The sequence below is a fragment of the Mya arenaria genome, chromosome 3 (genome assembly GCF_026914265.1).
Source record: "Mya arenaria isolate MELC-2E11 chromosome 3, ASM2691426v1".
In the NCBI taxonomy this organism is placed as follows: domain Eukaryota; kingdom Metazoa; phylum Mollusca; class Bivalvia; order Myida; family Myidae; genus Mya; species Mya arenaria.
Window position 1 is genome coordinate 42,818,420 of NC_069124.1, and position 26,494 is coordinate 42,844,913.

The following is a 26,494-nucleotide window of genomic DNA, read 5'->3' on the forward strand; positions in this document are numbered from 1 at the left end:
ACAAAGACCCACTTCACCTGATTTCAGCAACCACTACATTGTCGTTGTCTCCCCCTTTATCATTGCTAAGGAGATTGATGTAGTGACGGTAAATCATTGACAGTAAACAAAGACCCACTTCACCTGATTTCATTAACCACTACATTGTCGTTGTCTCCCCCTTTATCGTTGCTTAGGAGATTGATGCAGTGACGGTAAATCATTGACAGTAAACAAAGACCCACTTCACCTGATTTCAGTAACCACTACATTGTCGTTGTCTCTCCCTTTATCATTGCTAAGGAGATTGATGTAGTGACGGTAAATCATTGACAGTAAACAAAGACCCACTTCACCTTATTTCAGTAACCACTACATTGTCGTTGTCTCCCCCTTTATCGTTGCTAAGGAGATTGATGTAGTGACGGTAAATCATTGACAGTAAACAAAGACCCACTTCACCTGATTTCAGCAACCACTACATTGTCGTTGTCTCCCCCTTTATCATTGCTAAGCAGATTAATGTAGTGACGGTAAATCATTGACAGTAAACAAAGACCCACTTCACCTGATTTCAGCAACCACTACATTGTCGTTGTCTCCCCCTTTATCATTGCTAAGCAGATTAATGTAGTGACGGTAAATCATTGACAGTAAACAAAGACCCACTTCACCTGATTTCAGCAACCACTACATTGTCGTTGTCTCCCCCTTTATCGTTGCTAAGGAGATTAATGTAGTGACGGTAAATCATTGACAGTAAACAAAGACCCACTTCACCTGATTTCAGCAACCACTACATTGTCGTTGTCTCCCCCTTTATCGTTGCTAAGGAGATTAATGTAGTGACGGTAAATCATTGACAGTAAACAAAGATCCACTTCACCTGATTTCAGTAACCACTACATTGTCGTTGTCTCCCCCTTTTTCGTTGCTAAGGAGATTGATGTAGTGACGGTAAATCATTGACAGTAAACAAAGACCCACTTCACCTGATTTCAGCAACCACTACATTGTCGTTGTCTCCCCCTTTATCATTGCTAAGCAGATTAATGTAGTGACGGTAAATCATTGACAGTAAACAAAGACCCACTTTACCTGATTTCAGTAACCACTACATTGTCGTTGTCTCCCCCTTTATCGTTGCTAAGGAGATTAATGTAGTGACAGTAAATCATTGACAGTAAACAAAGATCCACTTCACCTTATTTCAGTAACCACTACATTGTCGTTGTCTCCCCCTTTTTCGTTGCTAAGGAGATTGATGTAGTAACGGTAAATCATTGACAGTAAACAAAGACCCACTTCACCTGATTTCAGTAACCACTACACTGTCGTTTTCTCCCCCTTTATCATTGCTAAGGAAATTGATGTAGTGACGGTAAATCATTGACAGTAAACAAAGGCCCACTTCACCTGATTTCAGTAACCACTACATTGTCGTTGTCTCCACATATCATTGCTAAGGAGATTGATGCAGTGACGGTAAATCATTGACAGTAAACAAAGACCCACTTCACCTGATTTCAGTAACCACTACATTGTCGTTGTCTCCTCCTTTATCGTTGCTAAGGAGATTGATGCAGTGACGGTAAATCATTGACAGTAAACAAAGACCCACTTCACCTGATTTCAGCAACCACTATATTGTCGTTGTCTCCCCCTTTAACGTTGCTAAGGAGATTGATGTAGTGACGGTAAATCATTGACAGTAAACAAAGTTCTCTGGGCACGTTCAAGCCTGTTTTTTTTTAGTCTTATGATATTTATCTTACCAAAAAAGTATCGCGAATATAAACTAGATAGCTAGATAATTATCGCGAAAATTAAGTGGTTAACAGGAAACAATTCGCAAACGCTATCAGGTTATCTTACGGCAGTAATATGCCACCATATATTTCTAATCGTGTTATTTTGATTATATTTTTTTTTTGTTAAAGCAGTGTTCGATGCATGCTATTTATCTAACATTAGTCGGTTTAATAATCTAATATTATGTATTGAAATAGATCTTTTTGAGCGTCCTTATATGTATTGGTTTTCGTTTTCCTTTGTCCATGCAGTATAATCGTCAGGGTGCGATCTTGCAAATCCATGAAGCTTTCTAGCTGTATTCGTGAATGATCTTATTCTAGCTATAAGAAATATATACAATACGAGTTTTTTTCTTCAAAAGTATCCTCTTGCAGACGTAAGAAGCCGTTTCGCTAGGACGAACACCAATTTTGTCCGAGGCGAAGGTGTGGTTCTAAGATGACGCCCAGGCCACCGATCTCGCTGTGCCCTATACCTTTGAGTACATTAAAAACCCTTACAAGGCCGTCTACAAGGCATGTTGGCGAGCGACCGAAGACGTGTTTTAACGGTCCGTGTGTCCCGAGCATTTCTCTGGACGATTTGACAGCTGTACGTAGTCTCTGTTGACGATGATGACTTTCTTATTCTATTACATTTAAAATCAATATAACCCTTTAAAGCTGTGTGGAACCAAATAGTTGTAGGAGTTTAATCATAATGCAGGTATATAATACGGGCTGACTACTAAATACCTGAGAGTGATTCATATCGGTTAAGTGACATTAAGTTTACTTCCCCACCGGAAGTCATTTACAGACGACAATATACTTCCTGGTCTGGAATAAACCCTGTAAGCAAAACACTGCAGGAATGAGGGAAGGCCAAAGTATAATTAATCGTGATGAAGAACGCAACAGGACAAACAGAAGTAACGTGGATTCTTATTTTAATTAGTTGATACGTTTATTTTTAGAAAAACTACCTCTGTATACCTTATTAATACGTCACTAATGCTGAAAACGAAGTTTACATTGTTTTGTTCTGTTGCAGAAAGACCATGGACTGTTGTGGAAGTTTTAGGCCTTTTCTGTCCCATATTGCTCTTCTGGAGAATTTGGACGTTTTGTCGAAACTCTTGCGTACATGTTAACATACTTTTGCTCAAAACACGTTTTCGTTATTTCTGTTTAATGCGTGTTCATATGTTAGTAATGTCTCATGCTTGAGTAAGCTAAGGATATTAATATAATTTTTAAAGGGACTAGACACCAGATGATACAAATTCAAGAAAAACAGAAACTTGTCAAAACTAACATAAAATTGATGACGTTGTGTACAACGCATTGAATCTTACTTTCTGATGTATCCCATGCGCTATTTTCTAACGAGTAATCTTAGCTGAGACAGCGACAAAATATTCTTTTAATCATGTAAAATGATGTTTTGTCGGCGCCATACTTGCTCGTAATTCTGTGCTTGTTTTGTGGAAGTAAAGCCTAAATGCATTTGCCAATTTTGGGACTATCTGGTGATAACACCTGGGGTACTATTGAACCAGGATGAGCTGACTTACCTCAGCCAGTCAATGAAGAAACTCGGACAGTATTATAAAGAAATAAACCACAAATAGTTCCTCATAAAAAGTAAGCTTAATGTATTTGCTGATGATTATATATACATGAATATGTCACTTTACCAAGCTTACGGACACATTTAAACATGTATTTAGCTATATATACGAATCATTTCAGACGAAAGGGATGCAGATACAAACAACCAGGACAGGACTTCGAACCGGTCATCGACCAACTTGATACCGAAATTAAGTTACAGGAGACCAACAAGCAGTTAAACCGACATAAAGATGAAAATGCTCTGCTCCAAAACAGGATACACGAGTATGAAATAACATTCATATGTGGATGCACATACTTGACGTTTTATTTGTCAATTAGTTTATCCCTTTGACCGTTTTAAAGCATTCGTGCGAGTGTCATTCAAAGCATAATTATGGTACATGGCAAATATCATGCAAACCACAATATATACACGAAATCGTTTTGTTAGAACCCAACAATACATGTCCCCTATACACAGAAGCATTTTGTATTCATTCTAACTATTTCTTAAAACCTTCAATGTAGTCTACCATAGGTAAATGTTTAAGGCGCTGACACATTTATCTTTAAAGTGACTTGCTATGTTTTGGCACCAAAAATATGTTTTCCGGTAATGCATCTGAAAACACATATGCTATGATTATTTAACTCTTTAACACCGAAATTGTAGAAAAAAATTCTATACTAAGTATAAAAACCTCGTTTTAGTTGGGGGCAAACCTACACCGGTAAAGTCCAAAAAGATATAAGAAAAACGCTAGTTAGAAAGGCTATTCAAAAATGTAGACAATATTGAAACCTTAATCAACATGTGTTGAAGGGTTCCAGCAATCAGTATCTCAGTTGAAACACTCCCAATAATTTGCCACACTGTAGTTCGTAATATAAAGGTGAATAGTACAAACCAAGAGCAAGTCCATTTCAAAGTAATTTCCAGCATTATTTCCTGTCCCCCAAAACACGTTCTTGCGACTATGACATAGGAAAGAGTTTGTACAACCTAATACAAGTGACAATACTTGACGTGTTAGCAAAAATTCAGTTGATTTATTTAAGAAAAAAAACAGTACCCACTATTTATTTTTGGACTATAAACAGAACAATGCTATTTCTCAAATACATTTCTTAGAAAGAATAGCATATTCACTCCTTTCTGAAATCCTAACCTCAAAAGGGATACCTACTACCCTTATAGCTTAACCACTACAACCATTCCATTCACAGCGAAATCCTTACCTCATAAGGAATACCTAATACTCCTATCGCTTATGTCTTACAAACATTGCATTCAAAGCGAAATCCTACCTGATAAGGAATACCTACTACCTTTATCGCTTATCTCCTACAACCATTCCATTCACAGAGAAATCCTTACCTCATTTCCCTTTCGAGTATCTTCTACAGCCATTCTATTCAAAGCGAAATTCTGACCTCATAAACGCTATCTATTACCCCTACCGCGTATCTGCTACAACCATACCATTCACAGAGAAATCCTTACCTCATAAAGGTTACTTACTACCCGGATCAAATATGTCCTACAACCATTCTATTCACAGCGAAATCCTAACCTCTTTTGGGCTACCTAATACCCATATCGCTCATCTCCTACAGCCATTCTATTCACAGCGAAATCCTTACCTCATTTGGGCTACCTACTACCGCTATCGCGGATCTTCTACAACCATTCCATTCAAAGTGAAATCCTTACCACGTAAGGGCTACCTACTACCGCTATCGCTGATCTCCTACAACCATTCCATTCAAAGCGAAATCCTTACCTCATAAGGGCTACCTACTACCGCTATCGCTGATCTCCTACAACCATTCCATTCAAAGCGAAATCCTTACCTCATAAGGGCTACCTACTACCGCTATCGCTGATCTCCTACAACCATTCCATTCAAAGCGAAATCCTTACCTCATAAGGGCTACCTACTACCGCTATCGCTGATCTCCTACAACCATTCCATTCAAAGCGAAATCCTTACCTCATAAGGGCTACCTACTACCGCTATCGCTGATCTCCTACAACCATTCCATTCAAAGCGAAATCCTCACCTCGTAAGGGCTACCTACTACCGCTATCGCTGATCTCCTACAACCATTCCATTCACAGAAACACTATAGTTTAATTATTTCTTTATTATTCCATTATTTTCAAAACAGTCATGTAGATAAAGGCTTGAGCAATGTGTTGCAATAGAGGTTCCGAGTAAAATAGAAACAATATAACTTTCATATAAAGTTTTGCAAACTTCACAAAGTTAAATCAATGTTTTCAATTTCAAAACTCTAGTACACATGTTTCAGACTTTTGGGTGAAAATCGTGTAATGAAGCATGCAATAGAAGAAAAAGACAACGAAATTGGCAAACTACAGCATGAAAAAGAAACAGTCGAAACGGAGAAGGAAGAAGCTTTGAATAGGTATATGAGTATAACTAACTCAGATGTACAGCCGGACTTGCTCATCATTTTCAGAAAATATCATCATTGTCATGTTTGTTTTTTTTAGATATGGAAGAAAACAGTTCCCATGACTACTCCATATGCACCGAGCATGATGGGACTGCACTCAAAATTTTGTCTAGCTTCGCCTCATTATAAACGTACATTTCTAAAGTAATTGCAGTTGAGTTTGAAATTCGCATGCGCAACATTCCTTTGGGGTGTACTATTAGACGCTTCCAATGTCGGTTTTGCACTCATGTTATCACTTCTTTTAGTTGAATATTTTACCCATAAACTGATTATCTCTTCAAACAGAAGTTCAATCGTCCTTCATTTACACGTACAGTGTATATCTTGGATACACAGTAGCAATAACTGTGTAAATGTCATTGGACACATGAATATGTAGACTTAATAATTTTGGTTAATGAAGACAAGAATTTATAGGTATGACTTTATGAGTAGGAGGATGTGATAAATATGTAAATATGACAAAAAATGTTATTTTTTATTAAATCAATGTAATATAAGTTTTATAACAGCATTTATTTAACAGTAATAAACAGCATCATTATTTTTGTTGCAAACGGACAGACATCACCTCAGTTACCCAGAGTTACATGCAACTAATATTTACACTAAAACAAGACACGTACTTTGAACGGAATGATGCACTAATACAGATTAATGTGTATGGTCGAATCAAGTATTGGCTTTAACTATTTATGAATTTGATTTGTATTATGTCTGTCATCGCCTGTCGTTGACAAAACTATAACGAATAAGTAATATTAAAGCTTTAAAAAATCGAAGGAAGTAACTGCTGTCGCGTTTCGTTAAAAGGTGGATTGATGACCAATGGCAAAATGGACGTCGTGGGTTCGATCCCGGGCCGCGTCATACCGAAAGACATTAAAAGCTGGTACAAGTAGCTCCCTTGCCTGGTGCTGACGTCTAAAGGGTAGTGCTTGGAAAAGTGGTGTACTCAGTACTGGTTCACCCCAGGAAAGTTGTATCCCGTGTATCGGTGCTTTACACCGAGCACGTTAAAGAACCAAGAGGTCTCTTTGCGAAGAGCTAGGGTATCGCACCCGGATCTCTTGTATCTCACTCTGTTTCTTCAAGTCTTCCAATGTCTGGATTTGACTGCGAATTGCTGTCACTTCTATCTCGTGTCACTTATTTTCACACGTTTCAGACTTTCGGAGGAAAGAGATCTAATAAGGAAACATGCACAAGAAGAAAAAGACAAAATCGTCAAACTAGAGCAAGAAAAAGAAATACTCAAAAAGGAGAAGGAAGATGCTTTGAATAGGTATGTGCGTGTAATTTACTCACCTGTACACCTGGACCTGCACATCATTTTCAGAAAATATATCTTATGTTTTTTTTGATATGGCAGACAACATTTACAATGACACTAAAAACATGTACCTGTGGAACATGCACACCCTACCCCATATTCACTGAGCATGAAGGCACTACACTCATAATTCCGTCTAGCTTCGCCTCTATATAAACATACACATCTGAAGTCATTGCAGTTCAATTTGAAATTCGCGTGTTTGGTGGTTCTATTAGACCCTCGAAAGAAACGCTTTCTGTTTTGCAATCATGGTGATAAGATTTGGGCGCGATATAACGTAACGTCGTTCAGGGAGTACCAGACGAAGAGTGGTACCCACCACCAGACGATCCGCAGAGGGGACACTGTGATTGTCCAAGACGATTTAAAAACCTAGGTTGCAGTGGGACCTTGCAGTTGTAGATGAACTCATTACCGGTAATGACGGATTCACAAGGGCCGCACAAATACGCACAGCGACGGGGGCAACCACTCGCCCTATAGTGAAATTATACCCGCTGGAATAAGTGGACACTGAATAGACTTTATTGGAATATACCTTAAAACCATTTGTGGCCGGGAAATATTGGGAATTTGACGCGATATAACGTAACGCGATGTATTGACGTAAAACTTCATGTGTGCTGTTATTGTATGTATTACTTCAATAAAGGAAACGAACCTACACGACGTGTTTTACCGTGATCATCCCAAACACATGGTATTACTGCTTTAAGATGTATATTTTACCCATAACGTGATGACGTAGAACTAAAAACAAGCGGTTCAATCGTCATTCATTTACACGTACAATAAATATCACTGATTTATAGTTGTAATAGCTGTGCAAATGTCATTGAATACATTAATATGCGGACTAAATAATTATGTTATAATGTAAGGCAAAATGTAAAGGTTTGTTTATATGAATCGTTGAAGGATTCCATAATATATCAATAAATCCAATAATCTGAAGTTTTTGTTATTTAATAAATATAAATTAAGTATTATAACAGCTGCATGTTTGTTTAACATGATTCTACAGTATCATTATTTTTGTTGAGTACGAAATAAAAACATTAACTAAGTTACCAAGCGTTACAAGCAACTTATATTTACACTTAACACGAAAAGTTCTTTGAACGGAATGATGCACTGTACTCTAAGAGTACATTAATCAGTTGATGGTCGAATCAAGTTTAATTTGCACTATGTCTGCCATCGCCTGTAGTTGGCAAAACTATAACGAATAAGCAATATTAAAGCTTTAAAACAATTTTTCAAAGAACATAGTGTTTTTTATGTTATCTTTCAACGTGATTTGAAATTACAAACAAATCTTTCCTTTGTTTACAATGTTCCTGTTGTGTTTAAATACATTTTCATCATTAAAATTAACAAAAACGATATACGATTAATTAAACGTTATTTTATTGTAGTACACGGCCGCCAATATGCAATCCCAGACGAGCGTTTCATAAGACTCCTCGCTTAAATATTGCTATTCATTATCTAATTTGTTGTAGAATAAGCCAACTGGTGTCCGTCAAACTTCGAGACAAGAACCCAAACATTGTTGACCTGAGTGACCACTACAGACCCACGAAACTGGCCGAGATGTTTAGTGAGTTATTTGACAACGAATGGACTGCTGCTTATACCTTTATGGAGGAAAAATTTGAACCAGAACAAATCGAGTCCTTCCTCCTAGACATAGCAATGGTAATGCTATCAAAGTTTCAGACGCACTTAGATTTCGGAGTTCAAATTATCATTTGGACAGACATCTTGTCTTTTTACATTTTTAAGATTGGATTCTAAGTATAATGTGATCTGTTTAACAGAACATTGACACCACGGTCTTGGGGTTGAGAGCAGAGAAGACTGAGAGACATATATATTTGACATTTGGCGCCACACGCTTTAGGTTGACTTGTGACTTGTGACTTGTTATCATCACCATTGTGAATGAACGAATGAATACATATATATAGACGATACACTGTGTTATGATTGTTTAAGCCTAAGCCCAAATTATTATTATTATTATTATTATTATTAGTAGTAGTAGTAGTAGTAGTAGTAGTAGTAGTAGTAGTAGTAGTAGTAGTAGTAGTTGTTGTTGTTGTAGTAAGTTCCCTGTGAATTAAATATTGGAAAAATGAAAACATGTGTCACATTATAATAACAATAATTTCGACATTACAGGACTCCTACACCTTCTGCAATGAAAAGGCACACTCTTCTTGGTCCTTTGTAACAAAGTGGTTTTTGCCTGAAGTAAGTACCAAATGCGATTATTTTTATATAATGGGGTATGTGTGAATTACACAATAAAGAAAATTTATATTTGTTAATGCGTGCTAACACATTTTTTGGCATTTTCTACAGAGTGATTATAATGCACAAACAGTGAGAAGGGTTCTGAAAGATGGCCAAAAACGGCAAGCCCAAGGTCTAGTTTCTCAGTTAGAGATGGTAAGTTTTGTTTGTCAATTGACTTAGATTCGTATTTTAGAGATGGTAAGTTTTGTTTGTCAATTGACTTAGACTCGTATTTTAGAGATGGTAAGTTTTGTTTGTCAATTGACTAAGATTCGTATTTGCAACGCGTGTGACAATAACATTCCATAAAAAGGTCAGTTTAATTGATTTAATTTATTTCATTTATTTAATTTAATATGTTTGTTGATTTGTGCTTTATAGGAGTTTTTCGACCATATTACGGCGAAATGTAGTGTTGAGCAACTACGCAGGGCCTTATCCAACAAAGAACTGGCAGGGTACATACACCTCTGCGTCAAAGTATGCTTCTTGATGGCTGTGAACGACCCTCCGGTTATCATTGAATGCCCAAACAGAGGGAAACCTGACATAGAGTTTAACAGAGCAGAGTTCAAGGAGTATAAAACACGCGGACCATACATGGCTTTCTACGTATGGCCCCTTATTAGACTGGCCGCCGATGGCCCTCTTTTAAGCAAGGGGGTTGCACAAGGGGCGAATGAACCAGCCAATCCAGTTGCCTGGACATGGAGTAAATAAATACATACCATCTTTCTTGTCCTGTTTTTTCTCAAACAGTTTCATTTTTTACTGAACTGAGTGCTTAAATCTTAAATCATGTTTGCAAAAGAAAAGGAAACTACTATTTTGATATTTCTTCTTTTATTACTACATTACTACTGTATTTGGATTTACTTTTAATATAAAACCCCCCAAAACAAATCGGTATGTGTACTGTCTTTATGTTGATTTAATACAATGTTGATTTAATACAAAAAACAGTTGTCTACAACTTTACATCTTCAAGTAACTACTCAGTCAACTTTAAAGAAAGGTATAAATGTTTTAACACTAAATATGTTGTTTTTTTTGCAATAAGGACAATCAAAATAATTTATCTTTGAAAATTCTTTATTATTTATTTCATATAATTGAAGAAACACTAAAATTAGGAACGTGGCTAAAGTTAGGAAAAAATAAAAAAGATTTATGAATTCCGCCCCAGTTATTTTTACAGTAATCTATTTCAACATAATATATGCGATAATACGATTCTAATAGCGCACAAATGTTATTCACGCTATACAGGTGAGCTGAGTTAGTTAATGGGTAGGCGGTTCCGTTTAAAGCGCAATATTATATTACATCAGTTATCAAGCATGTATAAGTTTAACATTTAGATATTTAGGTTAAGTGGGACTTTGTTAACTGTCGATGGTTTACCGTCACTATATTAATCTCGTGAGCTATGGTGAAGGCAAAGTAAACGATCAAAGCACTGATAGTGCTGAACGGCATGAGCGATGATTCCTTCTCAGTGATATTCAAAAACGATCATATGAATGCTAGCATGACACTCGCTTGTTCGCTCTTGTGCCTGCCCGTCCACACACCCAGCCTGCCAACACACGCCCAAATACTCACTCACTCACCGCTCTAGATCCACTCACAACCCAAGCCACACTCCATACTGATTCGTTGTATTCCATGAGCAGCATAATAAAAACGTACATCATAGAAAAATGTGGTATTCAGATTCTACTTAACTTTTATACTAGGGTGTTATTCTACTTTGGCTATCACTTTCAATTTTAAGAGAATAAGATATAGATCTTGACTTAAAGAAAGAGAGTATAACAAATTATTTACAGATATACTAGTACATATTTAAAGCAATTATCCGTAACAGAAATAAGAATCATCAGAATGTTCATAAAAGCATATGACTTACATACGCAGGGATGGATTTTTTTTGAACTTACACACAAAGACATAGGAAAAATGACCTAGCTTACGAAGAAGTTGGAATATGAACGCCAATATATACGTTTGCAACATCTGAGGTATGTATAATAGGATAATGCTATAGGTTATATGTTCTTCCATCTTTCACAATATGCTACTGGGTATATTTCGTCCATTTTGGCTAATTTCACTGATAGAACAGTGCGGACAGAAGAGAGAAAACACTCACTGAATTAATTATGTATTGCACATATGAATTCCCTCCACTGTAGTATCTTATTTATAGAATTATTATCTAATAGGGTTCCAATGAAGTCAAAACCAGAACTTCAAGGAGTTTCCCAGTTTATGGGAGTTTTCCCTTTCATATCTGTGTATTATACGTGTGTTTTACTGTTAACATACACAAAATATTACATTATCTTACATGAACTTATTTTGCAAACCCAACAGTATTCCAGATATGTTTCAGAGACTGATTTTCATTGCAAACCGGTACTTCCGAGTATGATGTTCAACGACACATGGACTGAGTTGAATTTTTGTGGCCTATTTCGAAAGTCTTGAGCTATAGCTGAAGCCTAGCAATGTAATGTTTGTTGAGTACATGCTAAGTGGGTCTTTGTTTATACTGTTAATGATTTACCGTTATTACATCACTCTTAAGACCGGCTGCAAAGGCCGCCCAACCGCCGTTTCCTCTGACATTAACCTAAAAGATAACGTATTCCTCGCGTTTCATTTGGACATGTTAAAGTTTGGTTTTCCCTCATGCACGTGTAAGAACGTTTGCTTCACTAATATCTATGAAGTTATTACAGTTTAACAGGGTTCACATGTGGAGTTTGATACCGTGTTCTCAAATTGGACCCCCCACCCCCCCCCCCCCAAAAAAAAAAAAAAAAAAAAATATACAAAAAAATATACAAAAAAACCTTAAAACATAAAACAACAACAACAACAACAACAAAATGGTCATATTTGTATTCGATTGGACATTGTTGTACAGTCAAGAACACACATTCTATCCCCTTACGATGCATGATATTATGAGTGGTATAAGTTCTCAATGTATGTATGTATTAATAATTTGATGTATGCTTAACTATATATCTGACCAATGATTGATTGATTGATTGATGCGTATATACATACATATAAACGGTTATAACACAAATAGTTTCATGTTTGGCTTAAACTTTAGTTGATTAGTATTTAAATTAAATGTATCACTGTACCGAGTGACCACGTCAAAGATGCACAATTTCTCCCAAATAAGGTTTACCACAATTGCAAAAAATATTTATATACCAAAAAGGAGGAATGAATGTCGAAAACAATGGTTCTTATAAAGGATAACGAGTTTAATTAAAATCAAAATGTGCAGAAATATTTTTAACTTATTAGACGACAGTAAATCACATTAAATCCTTTAGTATTCAATACCATGTAATATGTTTGCGTTTTTACCTATTTAATACACTGTTACAATCTTGTTATCAGTAATTAATATTTTCCATGAATGCAATATTTTGTAAGAAGTTAAAATGTTTATCACTCAAAATTTATGTTTCTGTATGCATTGATTTTGAAAAAAAGTGTGTCACTTTAACATATCAAATAATACGTAGGAACTCAACGCGGCCTATAACTTTTGCTGCCACTAATTATTCCCAGGCCTTTAGGCACTGCTCCAGGGCGTAGAGTTCTGCTTAAGCCAGTTAGAGGCCCCCTCTAGAATTTTACTTAAGGCAGTGCTAGAGGGTGTAGAGTCCTGCTTAAGCCGGTGCTAGAGGGCGTAGAGTCCTGCTTAAGCCAGTGCTAGAGGGCGTGAGTTCTGCTTAAGCCGGTGCCAGAGGGCGTAGAGTTCTGCTTAAGCCGGTGCTTGAGGGCGTAGAATTCTGCTTAAGCCGTTGATAGAAGGCATGGAGTTCTGCTTAAGCTAGTGTTAGAGGGCGTAGAGTCCTGCTTAAGCCGTTGATAGAAGGCATGGAGTTCTGCTTAAGCCGGTGCTAGAGGGCATAGAGTTCTGCTGAAGTCGGTGCGAGAGTTCTGCTTAAGCTGGTGCTAGGGGGCGTAGATCCTGCTGAAGCTGGTGCTAGAGGGCATAGAGTGGTGCTTAAGCCAGTCCTAGAGGGCATAGAGTTCTACTTAAGCCAGTGCTAGAGGGCATAGAGTTCTACTTAAGCCAGCGCTAGAGGGCATAGAGTTCTACTTAAGCCAGTGCTAGAGGGCATAGAGTTCTACTTAAGCCAGTGCTAGAGGGCATAGAGTTCTACTTAAGCCAGAGCTAGAGGGCGTAGAGATATGCTTAAGCCAGAGATAGAGGGCGTAGATATATACTTAAGGCAGTGCTAGAGGGCATAGAGTTGTACCCAAGCCAGAGCTAGAGGGCATAGAGATATACTTAAGCCAGAGATAGAGGGCGTAGAGTTATACTTAAGCCAGTGCTAGAGGGCATAGAGTGGTGCTTAAACCAGTGCTAGAGGGCGTAGATTAGTGCTTATGCCAGTGCTAGAGGGTGCAGAGTTAAACTTAAGCCAGTGCTAGAGGGCATAGAGCGGTGCTTAAGCCAGTGCTAGATGGCGTAGATTGGTGCTTATGCTTGTGCTAGAGGGTGTAGAGTTATACTTAAGCCAGTGCTAGAGGGCGTTTAGTGGTATTAGGCCGGTGCTGGAGGGCGTAGAGTCCTGCTGAAGCTGGTGCTAGAGGGCTTAGAGTCTTGCTAAAGCCGGTGCTATAGTTCTACTTAAGCCAGTGCTAGAGGGGACTGGCAGTGTTGCATATTTCATTTCTGCCAAGCCATCCATCATTAGGAAGCAAAGATATGTTAGAGCATTTAAAAATTAATATTAATAGTATTTCTATGTTTATATTGAGTGACTATCATATTATTCTTGCATGGATTACATTTATGAATAACTCCAAAATGGCGCTAATATTATAATATAATATATCAAAAATATGCTATAACACAAAATTTACTGTTGTAATGATTATATTACAATTCTATTAAGTTTTTTCTTAGATAATATTATGTCTATATAATACAAAATGCTTCATGAAACCTTTTAAAGTATTCAAACTGAACATTTTGTTAGTTTAAAAATGAAACTTACAAGTAGCGTTTTTTTGTATTAAATATGGATGGATTACCTCATAAGACGTTTTTGAGCTCCTAATGGATCCATCCTTTCACACAGTATTATACATCATACTGCCCCTAAATGGTACAATTATCTAGGTAACCATGATCCGATATAGAAACTTATAGAAATTTATAATTAAACAAACTGCGAGCTAAACACAATAGGCCAAACGTCCACAACTTTGATAAAGTTTACAACGTTGTTAACGTCATCATTGTTAACTTTCTGCTCTGGAATCTTAATGAATACACTTGAGATTTAAATTTCACAATGATGTCGTTTATGTCATTGTTAACTATAACAAAGTTAACAACTATAACAAAGTTGACAACTATAACAAAGTTGACAACTATAACAAAGTTAACAACTATAACAAAGTTAACAACTATAACAAAGTTAACAACTATAACAAAGTTAACAACTATAACAAAGTTAACCAAAGTTAACAACTATAACAAAGTTGACAACTATAACAAAGTTAACAACTATAACAAAGTTAACAACTATAACAAAGTTAACAACTATAACAAAGTTAACCAAAGTTAACAACTATAACAAAGTTAACAACTATAACAAAGTTAACAACTATAACAAAGTTAACAACTATAACAAAGTTGACAAAGTACTGTACAATCGGCCCATTATGTATTTTGCTATAACATTATGTACTTACACTCTTATGCTTAAAATATTTCTTTTTTTCGCCTTTTAGCCGTCAAATAAAAGACATGATGCATTCTTTGTGTAATACTTGTTTCTTATCCCTGATTTAGTCCTTTCACGCCATTTAAAATGTGTTTTTAGAGCTTGATTATAGAAAAACTTTAAATTTTCAAAAGATTCATGTATTTCAATATTTGAATAATGAACAAAAATGCAAACGTTATAAAATTAGATTTATTTTTATCATGTATACTATAGATAAACATTCACAAGCTTCAAAGTGGTGACTAAAGAAAAATCCCCCCACCCCATCCTCATAGTGTGACATTTAGTCAGCCATTACCCCAGTAAAAATGAAAGATTCACAAGGCATCTTAAAATCAATGAGAATCCTGTTTACTTATCTGATTTTAACTAGTAATTGAAAAGGCTTTCTATACATTATGGAAGAGCTATTAGTTATCTAGTTTCCAATGCTGTCACAGTTGTATTTTCATTGAGAATTTCTTGGGTACTTTTTGTAACAATGACAAAGGGAAAGCAAAAGCGCCGGACTTCTTGCAGTGTTTACTAGGCCGGAAATAAATACGCAGAAGCTCATCGTGCTGTTAAGGAGTATGCTATTAATCCTGGCTCTAGTTTGGCTGGAAATGTCAATTCCACATGGCTGGAAATCTGGTCCGGTTCACTGGATCAACGCCATCGGCAGTATCTGCAGGGTATGCAGGGTATCTGCAGGGTGTAAATCTGGGAAACAGCATTTATAATCAATTTAAGAAAGTTTTCATATATCATAAGTATTCTAGGGAGACAAGGATTGATCTGGGATCCAAACTTCGATTTGGGTGCCGAAACTGTGAGTTTCGCTCAAAATAAGTACAGACTTATAGAGCATAGATGGCTTGTAGCCAAGATTTATCACTTGCCTGAAAGGCTACAAATGAGGGCTTTTCTGTAAACTGCAGCAACTGTCGGCATGAGCCTTTTGTCTGTAAGGGGATAAGTGGCTTATAATATTTAATAATTATTAAACTTGGAAAGGCTGCTCTAAGATAGCTGATTTCGTTTGCGATTTGGTTTTAAATTACGTTACAGGGAGCCTGGGTTAAGTCATTTCCCCCAAGGTGTATTACTATGATTTTTGGTGGAGAACACAAGAGAACCTGCGTTTCGAAAGACTTTCTGAATTAAGGACAGGTGAGGCCCCCGACTCCCCACCAGGAAATTGACTCGTGAAGCTTGAGATCTGGTATACCCCTCGATCGTGCCCTCTCGCCAGCCCGTCGGGGGATTGAGTTTCCCAAGACCCATATGTCTGCAATATGAATAATGCAAAAAAAAGCCGCATACTAACAACTGTAATGAAACAGATGGTCATTTAAATCACATTGGTTGTTTCTAACCAGTAAGCTGAGCTGAAGGACAATTACTCGCCACTGAAAGGTCACGATGAGACTATTGAAAGGGAACCGAAGGCTTTTAAAGCGGCTATTGAATATAACCGAAAGCCTCTAACGCCACACTGGAGCTGAGAGTCATATAACACTATAATAGCCGGAATGTCAGCACGAAAAGGTATACATGGGTATCCGTCAGATACGTTAGGTCTATCCACTATCAAAGGCTGACTGGCCACTTCTCAAAATGTCGTTAGGGGGGAATTGCTAAGTAACATTTCTTATTTTGTACTTTTTAAATTTTATTCTGTTTCTATTGACTCTTACGTCTATAAAATGTTTACTAATCACTTGAAAAATTTACAGTTATGGTTGCACGAAGTTCTGCTGATGGCGCTAAAGCCCACGAGCGTGTGTTTATGTTTGACTATAGGGAAGCAACTTGAGATCCACTTTTCCAACACGAACTGTTCAATCAATCTTAAAATGGATGTGTTTAAAGATCATATGTAAGTATAAATTTGAACTTCAACATATGGATGTAATTAAATACATAAGTTCGCAATATTATCGATCGTAATAAAATGCACTATCACGGGTACACGCCTCTTCTTTGGGATAACATTAAAATAGACTGTACATTGTACGGAGAATCTCTGTGTGTAAATGGCCTTCTGCCATAATTTTTATTTCATTGCCTTGCTATTCCCAAATCACACCATTTGCTGCAGAAAAAAATAATTGCTCGACACTGCTAGTATTTTTAAGTATGTTTTACATAGACTTTTTCTATAATTTGTCAAAAATATAGTATAGTCACATACACGCATACACTACTGGTCATTTAGACAGAGCAGCTTATATCTAACACGTATGTCACATATCTTCCGAATGGTGAAAATAGCGCAGCAGATTTAGTCAATATTAAGAAAAAAAACGTTCAGATTGTGATGCAAGCATGACTAAATTATCATCGAGAACTCATCTTAGGATACTTGATGGGAAAACCCGTCAACCATCTTTATTTCAAAATGGCTGCCATTTTCAAGATGGTCGCCAATCCAAGAAATTATTTTCACTGATTATCATCATTTTCACAAACCACTGAAAAGTAAAAATCAATAATATTGTTTCTACATGCTCAGATATTGATGACAAATAATATCGAATTGACTACACTGAAAAAATGTTTGATATCTATTATCGTATTAACATACTATGCGAAAAATAACAATTATTTCTACTCCGCCTGGCGTTCGCCAAAATCTTTCTACTATTAAAATATACACATTTTTATATTGAAAAGTTTTATTTACTTAGTCCATGTTGAGAACAGATGCATTGCTGCTATGAAAACCTAGAGCAAGCATTCGACTCTCTTTCGTTGAAAGGATTATGGCGAGAAATGCTAACTGGAAACATAAATTGGAAATTCTTTAATGCAAATTTAGACTACACGAAAACAAATGATAATGTTTTCTGAACAACCATATGCATTCATAACCGTTTGGTAGGAGAGAGCCAAGGTTGAAACTATGTTTCAATATCTGTTCAGTATATTTGTAAATGATCTCCAGAATCACCTTGGTAAAAAATGCTATATTTAAAGTCGATGGAATACAAGTAAGGAATGCAATGGATACATTTCCGTAACTATTTATTCTACTAAAAGCTGTTATACTGTGATGTTCAGTAAAACATTAAAAATCCGTCATAACTTCAAATGATGTGAATTAATGACGAAGCAGCGAAAGGCTACCTACTAAGTCAAATTTCGAAAGCATACGAATTCCCTCTGACATTTGACAGGCCCTTAACTTAAACAAAACATCAGAAGTGTAACTTAGTTTATCTACTAGTAGCCTAAGGGTGCGAAAAAGGTTTATATCAAATGTATAAAACATATTGACTAAAATGCGGACTTTTAAGATACTGTAAGTTAGTTTGTGTAGACTGAAAGCGAGATAAACCTTGAGTTCCTTGTAAACCTTGTTTCAATGACCGTTCAAAGGCGGTAATCCCATAAAAAATCATGATATTGAAATGAAACTTTCTGCCTATGTTGACAAAGACAATACGCACACATGAATAGGGCCATAAGCCGTGCGCGGCTTTGAGTGTTGTTGTAATGCTCAGTCCTTCGACAGATTAATATAAGGCACCCGGAAGGGTTTCTGTCATCGACGCTCTTGTTGGTTTCATTATTGCAATCATAATCAAAACGCCCACAGCAACGTCAGTCCTTTATTACATACTTTACTAGCTTTCACTGGTACTTCCGGTGATTCTGCTGGTTGCCAGCCTTGATTATGGGGCTAACAGTGTACCAGATGCAAGGGAAACGACAGTTATCATAACACTCATTGCCACCGGAAGACCATCGTACGTCGTCGGCATCATTTGGTGCAACAAACCATAAAGTGATGATCAGTAAGAGCCACCAACTGATTATATGAATATATATTTATTAGTTATAAAGACAAACATTCGTATTTACATGAATTGCTATTCCAGATTTCTCCATACCGTGCTGCATTGTTCAATATTAAAAATATGTTTAATACTGTTATAAAGAAAAAAGTTTTGTCGTTTGCGTAAATATCCAAAAGATACAAAAATCGCCTTTTTAATATTATTCGTCTTCGGCTGCATAAACTTAAGCATTAGGAGTACTTATTATTTTTGAAAGTTGAACACCTTCAGACCGATTATTAATATTCTAGAGATATCAAGTACTTAAATATTTTTTTCAGGTTTGTTTACAAAACTCCTGATAATGTATAGTTTGTATGTACGTCCGACAACATGTCTGCTGATTTATGACACTATTGATTAGTCACAAATAAAACTAATTTGAAATATAATTCAGGTTCGTATGTTTGTATACATTCATTTGTAATAACTTGACTAAGAAAATATTCGAAATAAACTGCACTCATTTATCATTCAGCAAGTAATCAATCACAGATTCAATAGGTTATATAACCTTCTAGTTAATCTTCACCAGAAGACTCAGTGGGAGGGGTCATCAGGACGTCGTTCACGGGACTGACGTGACCATCAGTTGTGAAGTCATTCATAGAACTGACATGACTTTCACCAGTATCAGTTATGACGTTACTCACTAGCTTAACGCTAATCTCATTTGTAACGTCATTCACAAGGCTGACGTGACTATCTGTTGTGACATCATTTACAGGGCTTGCGTTGATATCGGCGGTGACATCATTGACAGGACTGACGTGACTATCGACAGTGACATCATTTACAATGCTGACATGACCATCAGTTGTGACGTCATAGTCACTATCTGTTGTTGCATTGTGAATATGCACGTGCCCCGACCGTCTTATCACTGGGTTACACGTTTGTGTGCATTGGCGGGAGTAGTCATGGGAGCTGCAGAACGTGGTGTCACACTCAACGTCAATACCCTCGTGGCTGCTCGTGTACTCAAAGTCTTTGAAGACGAAGCGAGTCTCGTGTGCTGACTGCGAGATAAGATGAGTGTTTGAATCCATCTCACACCTGTGAAAATGATTTAAGACGTGTTGGTTAACAATGAAAGTGTACATGTAAGCTATATCTTATAACTGATTATAAATATATGTCTGGTGCAAATATAAACATGTCATCATTTTATCTTTGAAATACATCAAACACACTTGAATGAGGAGATTTACGTTTGTGTAATCATCGGAATTAACGTTCTACGGTTAACCGTCAACGTCATGCGTAATTTATCACATTTATATCACCGTCTTTCGTGTTAACGATAGTTTAAAAATGGAGCAGCTAAAACATTATAACAACAGTACCCATTTTTGATGAGGAAGTACTCAAGGTTGTTTGAGGCGCTGTTGGCGGGGCGCGTGAAACAGGAGTGCACGCGCATCTTCACGGTCCAGTCGCTCGTCGTCGTGAACACCTTTACATACACGTCCGTGCCGACAGGCACATGCAGCGGATTTCCGGGGAGCGGCATCCGGAAGTTGGCGTCGCGATAGAATGTCATGTTGACGCCGTAGTGACTTGCGCCCGTGACCGGAACCACCGTATGTTGGTTGTTGTCGTGATGGATGTGCCCTTTTGGAGGGAAAAATGGGGAATTATTAGTTTTAAAAAATATCAAGAAGAGACGCAAAATTATTCTGTACATTCTGGTTAAAGTAGTAGTTCTAAATACATATAAATCTCATTTAAAGACATACAGAATATTGAAACAACAAAAGCAGTACATTGAAACTTTGACTGTAAAAATAATAAAATATACTATTTACAATGATAGTAATGCTACTTTATTAAGGACTTCGAATTTGATCTTTTATAGAAAAGTGCTATATATAATGCTAAAACAAGCAATACCTGAAGAAGTCTCGTTTCTTTGGACGTCACACTCCACCCCAACCGTCCAGTTGTAATTGCGGATGATGAAACTGTAAACGGGGTCGTGCTCGGCGTACACTAGCTCGTTGGTGTAAACCAACACGTTGTAACGTTGCTGTGTTAAAGAGATTAGTAACAAGTAGTTGTCAGGGTCTTTCGTAGAAAAATTATTGAGGCTCATCCAGTATTGAAGGTTGATGATGAAGTCCATTGTGATTTATTTCCGTGTTTTTAAAAAAAGAACTTTACAAAAACAAAAACATTAACTTACTTACCAAATTATCGCCCACCCATGTTTTCAAATTGAGAACAAAGAATCAAACCCATCATTTAAGCCTGCGTGAGCCATTGTCAATTTGAACTGGTAAATTATATTCATCCCACAAACAATATTAGTGCAGAAAAAATAAGTACGTTTTTTCACATGCATGAGTGGAAAACTAACATAAACTTGTCCAAATAAAACGTAGATGGTAGTATTTTTACAATGGGAACAAAAACAAGACAAAATAATGTAAGGACCGTCTCAGAAGTGAGGCATTGACGGAGTCCTTGACGGAAGTGCAGGATGCCCCACTCCTCTGTGCCTGTGCACGAGTTCTCTCCCAGGTAAATGTCGGAGGCGAGGGCACCGGGGGCAGCCAACCGGAGGCGACCCATGTCCACCTGGATGTCCCAGCCCTGCTCGTTACAGCTCACCCGGATCGCATCGTACACAGTGTAGCCTGGAAAAGTGAACATTGACACACTTAACCTGAATTCAGCGACCACAACATTGTCGTTTATTTGATGAAGTGACGGTTAATCATTGATAGTAAACAGAGACCAACTTACCCTATATTCAGCGACTACTACATTGTCGTTTACTTTCCCTCTACTCACGACTTATGTGTATTGACGGTTAATTATTGACATTAATCAGAGACCCTAAAACCTGAAACCAGCGACCACTACAAAGTTGATTAGGCTCCCTTCACCATTTCTATTGAGATTTAAATCCTGCTATCACTATTTCCTTGTTTACACTTTACTTCAGTACTTACATGCTGTTTTTAATAAATGAAAATAGTGGGTATTTTACAATATTCTCTTTTTACAAAAATGTTTATTACATAATTATGGAAAGACAGAACGTTTGTGAAGCGAGCATTTTTCTATATATCTGTATAAACTCATTTTCTGATTACCGCCAAATGTGTGTTTACAATCATTTGGTCAATATAGCATATCCATTGTGGCTGTATATGTGTATAAAATGAGCCATGTGGCAGAGCGTCCTCTTCGGATGCGACAGGTTGCATATTCGATCCCGGGCCACGTTAGGCTTAAGAAGTTAAAATGGTACCAGTATCCTCCTTGTCATGCCCTTGGCATTGTTAAAAGGTCGGAGCAGGGTGTTAACGAATACAGGTTTGCGTTTTAAAGCAGTGTTGTTCCAGAAATAGATCATCGATCTTATGTTGTAGTTTTTTTTACATACGATGTTAAAGAAATTTGCAAACATGAACTCGTATTTTCGATTGGATCAATTTTTACTTCATACGTTTTAAGCAAGTGCGGAACAGTTGTTTGCCACCTAATTTTGGGGAAAATTATCGCCCAAAACTATTTCCATGATTATCTTGTCAAGGAATATGCCTGAGTGTTAACGATTTTTCTCAATGATAATCAGTAAATCTATATTATTATGTTAGATGCTTCCCAAATAGCTTCGACTTCAAAATCAGTTGTTCTGTGCCTGAATTTGCATTATGAACGTCCGTAAGCAAGAGTTTACCTGACGTTGTCATCCACCAGGGTTGGTAGGTTGTGTATGCTGAGGTATGCAGCCACCAAGGATAAGTTGTCCGATTTGTCATTGTAGGATAATAGGTCGTAGTTTCATAGAAGTAGGCTGGAAAGTAAGCATTTTGGTATATAATCAAAGCCTAATCAGGATCAGAAGTTTTTTTATAGCTGAGAAAACAAAAAGTTTACAGCAACAAAACAAAAAACAAACTTAAATTTAACAATAGCGAGTAATTCCTTAACCAAAGAATGTCCGATGAATCTTGAAAAAAAAATCGCCGTCACTTTGAGGCAAACATCGTAATTTACATTTTTATGAGGCTTAAGTTTAACGTATCCGCATCAGATTTACTAGTTTAAATATCATTCTAAAGTTTTAGATTGTTTGTATTGTATGTAAAAATAAGATTGCTTTTGGGAAAACAGAAAAATCCTTATCCTTATAGTTGACGCTTAAAGTAATATGGGTGCACAATTATTGTACTTCAGAATAGATGTTTAATTAAATTAATATACTCAATTAAACATTAAAAAAGTATTTAAGATATTTAATTCATAGTGATAATTGTTCCTAACAATAATTGATTTCGTACATATGATGACCAAAACCTACACTTTGATATTAAACATTGACGAACTCACGCCGAAATGTTTGTTAAAACTACTTTTGAAAATGCACGTATTATATGTGCCTGATGACAAAGTAAAAGTTATAGAAAGATGCTGATTAAATGCACATATTACCATGACAATCGACGCCAGCATCCTCACTGTGATCGCAGTTATGGTCGCCCCACGAATTGCGACTACAATACTGTACATCTGACTCGTACCCGCCACAATTAAGATTGTCAAGCCATATGGTTCCCGATCCCGATCCAAAGTATGCGCCTTGGTATGGGCGACCGTATCTAAGAAATGATTTTAGCAGGTAACAAGAGCAAATCAAGATGAAACGGCTGAAACGTTCTTATTTGTATGATTTGCGGTCGCGAGTTTTAGAGAACTATCCGTAGTTAAACATCGTCTATCGAAGCGAACATATCAAACACTGACGATATGATAATGTCAATTTATCAAATTATGACAGTCAATTATGGTCACTTTTGTGCCGACTTATTAGTTATATGATATGACAATATACCATTAAATACATATACAGTTTTAATGTTTAGTTAAATAATCAAACGTGATAATAACTGTTGTCCCATGTAGTAGCCAAGCATCCTACAAATGACCATGACGTCTCTATGATCAAAGTTGTCGTCGCATACCGTGCCCCATCGCCCGTTGTGGTAGACCTCTACCCGACCTGAGTATGAGGTGTGACCGTTTACAAGGCGGATACCTAGCATAGAAAATATCATAATATGTAAGTGCAATCGCACACCATGCTCCACCGCCCGTTGTGATAGACCGAGTACCTGTCGTGATCGTTCACAGGACGAATGTCTACATACAGCTAAGTATTCATTACTTATGTTGAATGCAATCTTGACGGAAAATATCCTGTCATTAGAACAGCATATTTGTGTTTAAAAACCATTTTAAATTAGTTTTATATCAGTGAAGACGCATTGCTTTACATTATGCCATTATGATACACCAAAATATGTGAAGTTCTTCGAAAAAAAACATTGATAAAAATTGTTATTTGCTTTGGCTTGTCGGGTTATGCACCCAAACTAGTTCAAACCCCAGTAAATTTACATTTTACTGACCGTTCCAATACGGTATCTAACAATCGATTAACACCACTACTTTAACTTAAGGATTGATTCTTATTTTTTGTGCGTTCATGCAGTATGAACGCACAAAAAATAAGAATCAATACTTATATTTACATTTGTCCTTTTTTATTTTTGCAATTGATTTCGACCTAATAGTGTTTAAGAATAAGCATTTAATTACAACAAAGGGGAACAAAACGTGAAGACCGAATGTTAATGGTAAGAGCGCTTGTCGCCCTTGGTGTTTTAGCTGGGCGTTCTTTTTATCCTCCGCATAATAAATAGTCCATAAGTAATTTGCAGAAAGAAATAAAGAATCAAGTATTTTATTTAATCATTTAATAGTTTATATGTGGAGGTAAAAATGATTTTTGTTGTAATATGTTCATTTAATCAAAAGAACGTTCGATACATTTTAATTGTGTTTTACATATGCCTGACCCATGTGAGAGGGCATAACAAATGTGGTCATGGTAATTTAATGGATAACTTCTAGTTCAAGGTAATTATAGCGTCATAATTTCATTTTTGTTGCTGTCTTTTAACATTCGCAAGGATATTGAAGTGTTGTGTCGTGCTAGTCTTCTCGAATTGTCAATATTAAGACGTTTGTTCGAGTTCACGAAAATACATGACACTTGATCAATCTCCAATCATTTCATGTATTTAAATGTAGACGAAGATATCGCCTAATTCTATCGTAGAAAGATAATCATTGTCTGAATCCGATAATGTATCATTCATTTGTCCTAGAAAGAAATCGCCGAACTCAGAATCATCAGCCATGTTTGTTTTGACAGTTGTTGCAGACGAACCGTAGTAAAAACCGTTAAATTTTAATTTGTTTGTATTATTTGTTCAATGCATGTTCTTTTGTTGTCAAATGCAAAATAAAGCATTTTCCAAATCGTATTTCTAGAAAATAATGTCTTTCATTTAAATTCTTCGTTAAACATCAAAGAAACATGTGAACAAGCCGGCATTCAACAGAACATGTGCCCTGCTATATTTAGCAATAAAGTAGATCATAGTAAGATCACTACGCGCAGTGATTCACCAGCGCCCAAACAGAGCGTTGCTTTGTTGCGAAACCCCGCCTACAAAGGTCAGGAAAAGTCGCCCGGTTCATGCAAAATGTACTCAATTTTTATCGTTCAGAAAATCAAGTACGGATGTAAATATATATTAAATATGTAGTGTTTTGTTTGTGGAGTTTTGTGTTGTTGTTCATTGTTTCTGGTTTGTGATTGTGTTTTTTTATGTTTCATGTCATTGCCGTTGACCTTGTGTCATTAAACGGGGTTTATTTTGAAACTTTCGACTACTGGACTTGTTTTTGTAGTTTTTCATATAAATGTATATAATATTGTTTTAATTATCCACTCAAATATAATCACGGTAAAACAATGTTAAAGTCGGCTTCTTAGACTGTGTTTAGCTCGCACAGTATTTCACAGTGTGTATATACCACGTGATAAATTACGTCATATATGCTACGTCGGAATGCAACTTTTTGCTGAAAATGAAGACTTTATCAAAGATAATTTTTCTTTTACTTCACCATTTTGAATGAAATAAAGGGCAGTCTACGCCGCTTAAAGAGCCCCACATTCGTTATATTACCGAAATTTGATAAGGTGATTAGTTTCAACATGCACTTCGACTATTCTGTTTTCAAAATAATGTTTTGCCAGTGCTCCGTAAGACGGCCGTATTGTGAAACGGTTTGTCGAAGTGTTAAAAGAAACTAAAATCTAAATCAAACTGATAAAAGACCGAAGGCGGGGCTCCGTAAGCGGCGTAGACTGCGCTTTGTCTCATTTAAAATGGTGAAGAAATGGTAAAGTAATAAGTGTTTAAACTTTTTTTTCGAAGCAAAATATTGACTTCCGACAGAGCATTTATGACGCAATTTATCAAGTGGTATACACACACT

General features: G+C 36.6%; 2 protein-coding genes across 3 annotated transcripts in view; one reads left to right on the top strand and one right to left on the bottom strand.

Moving 5' to 3' along the window:
• Positions 1-2,431: 2,431 nt before the first annotated feature.
• Positions 2,432-10,365, top strand: LOC128228738 (uncharacterized). The gene is made up of 9 exons (XM_052940224.1): positions 2,432-2,704; positions 2,827-2,911; positions 3,528-3,674; positions 5,709-5,825; positions 7,048-7,164; positions 8,721-8,916; positions 9,403-9,474; positions 9,586-9,672; positions 9,901-10,365. The coding sequence occupies exons 1-9, from the start codon at positions 2,647-2,649 to the stop codon at positions 10,237-10,239; spliced, it is 1,218 nt and encodes a 405-aa protein (XP_052796184.1). The 5' UTR covers positions 2,432-2,646; the 3' UTR covers positions 10,240-10,365.
• Positions 10,366-19,102: 8,737 nt separating this feature from the next.
• The window catches only part of LOC128227743 (deleted in malignant brain tumors 1 protein-like), a 30,515-nt gene continuing 23,123 nt past the window's right edge, over positions 19,103-26,494 (bottom strand). For both annotated transcript variants that reach the window (XM_052938551.1, XM_052938550.1), the window contains exons 22-28: positions 24,029-24,176; positions 23,573-23,739; positions 22,818-22,934; positions 21,563-21,765; positions 21,020-21,155; positions 20,473-20,740; positions 19,103-20,182 (exon numbers count right to left, since the gene is read on the bottom strand). In XM_052938551.1, the coding sequence (XP_052794511.1) occupies positions 19,648-20,182; positions 20,473-20,740; positions 21,020-21,155; positions 21,563-21,765; positions 22,818-22,934; positions 23,573-23,739; positions 24,029-24,176 (1,574 nt within the window). In that variant the 3' untranslated portion in view covers positions 19,103-19,647. The remainder of the gene's footprint in view (positions 20,183-20,472; positions 20,741-21,019; positions 21,156-21,562; positions 21,766-22,817; positions 22,935-23,572; positions 23,740-24,028; positions 24,177-26,494) is intronic.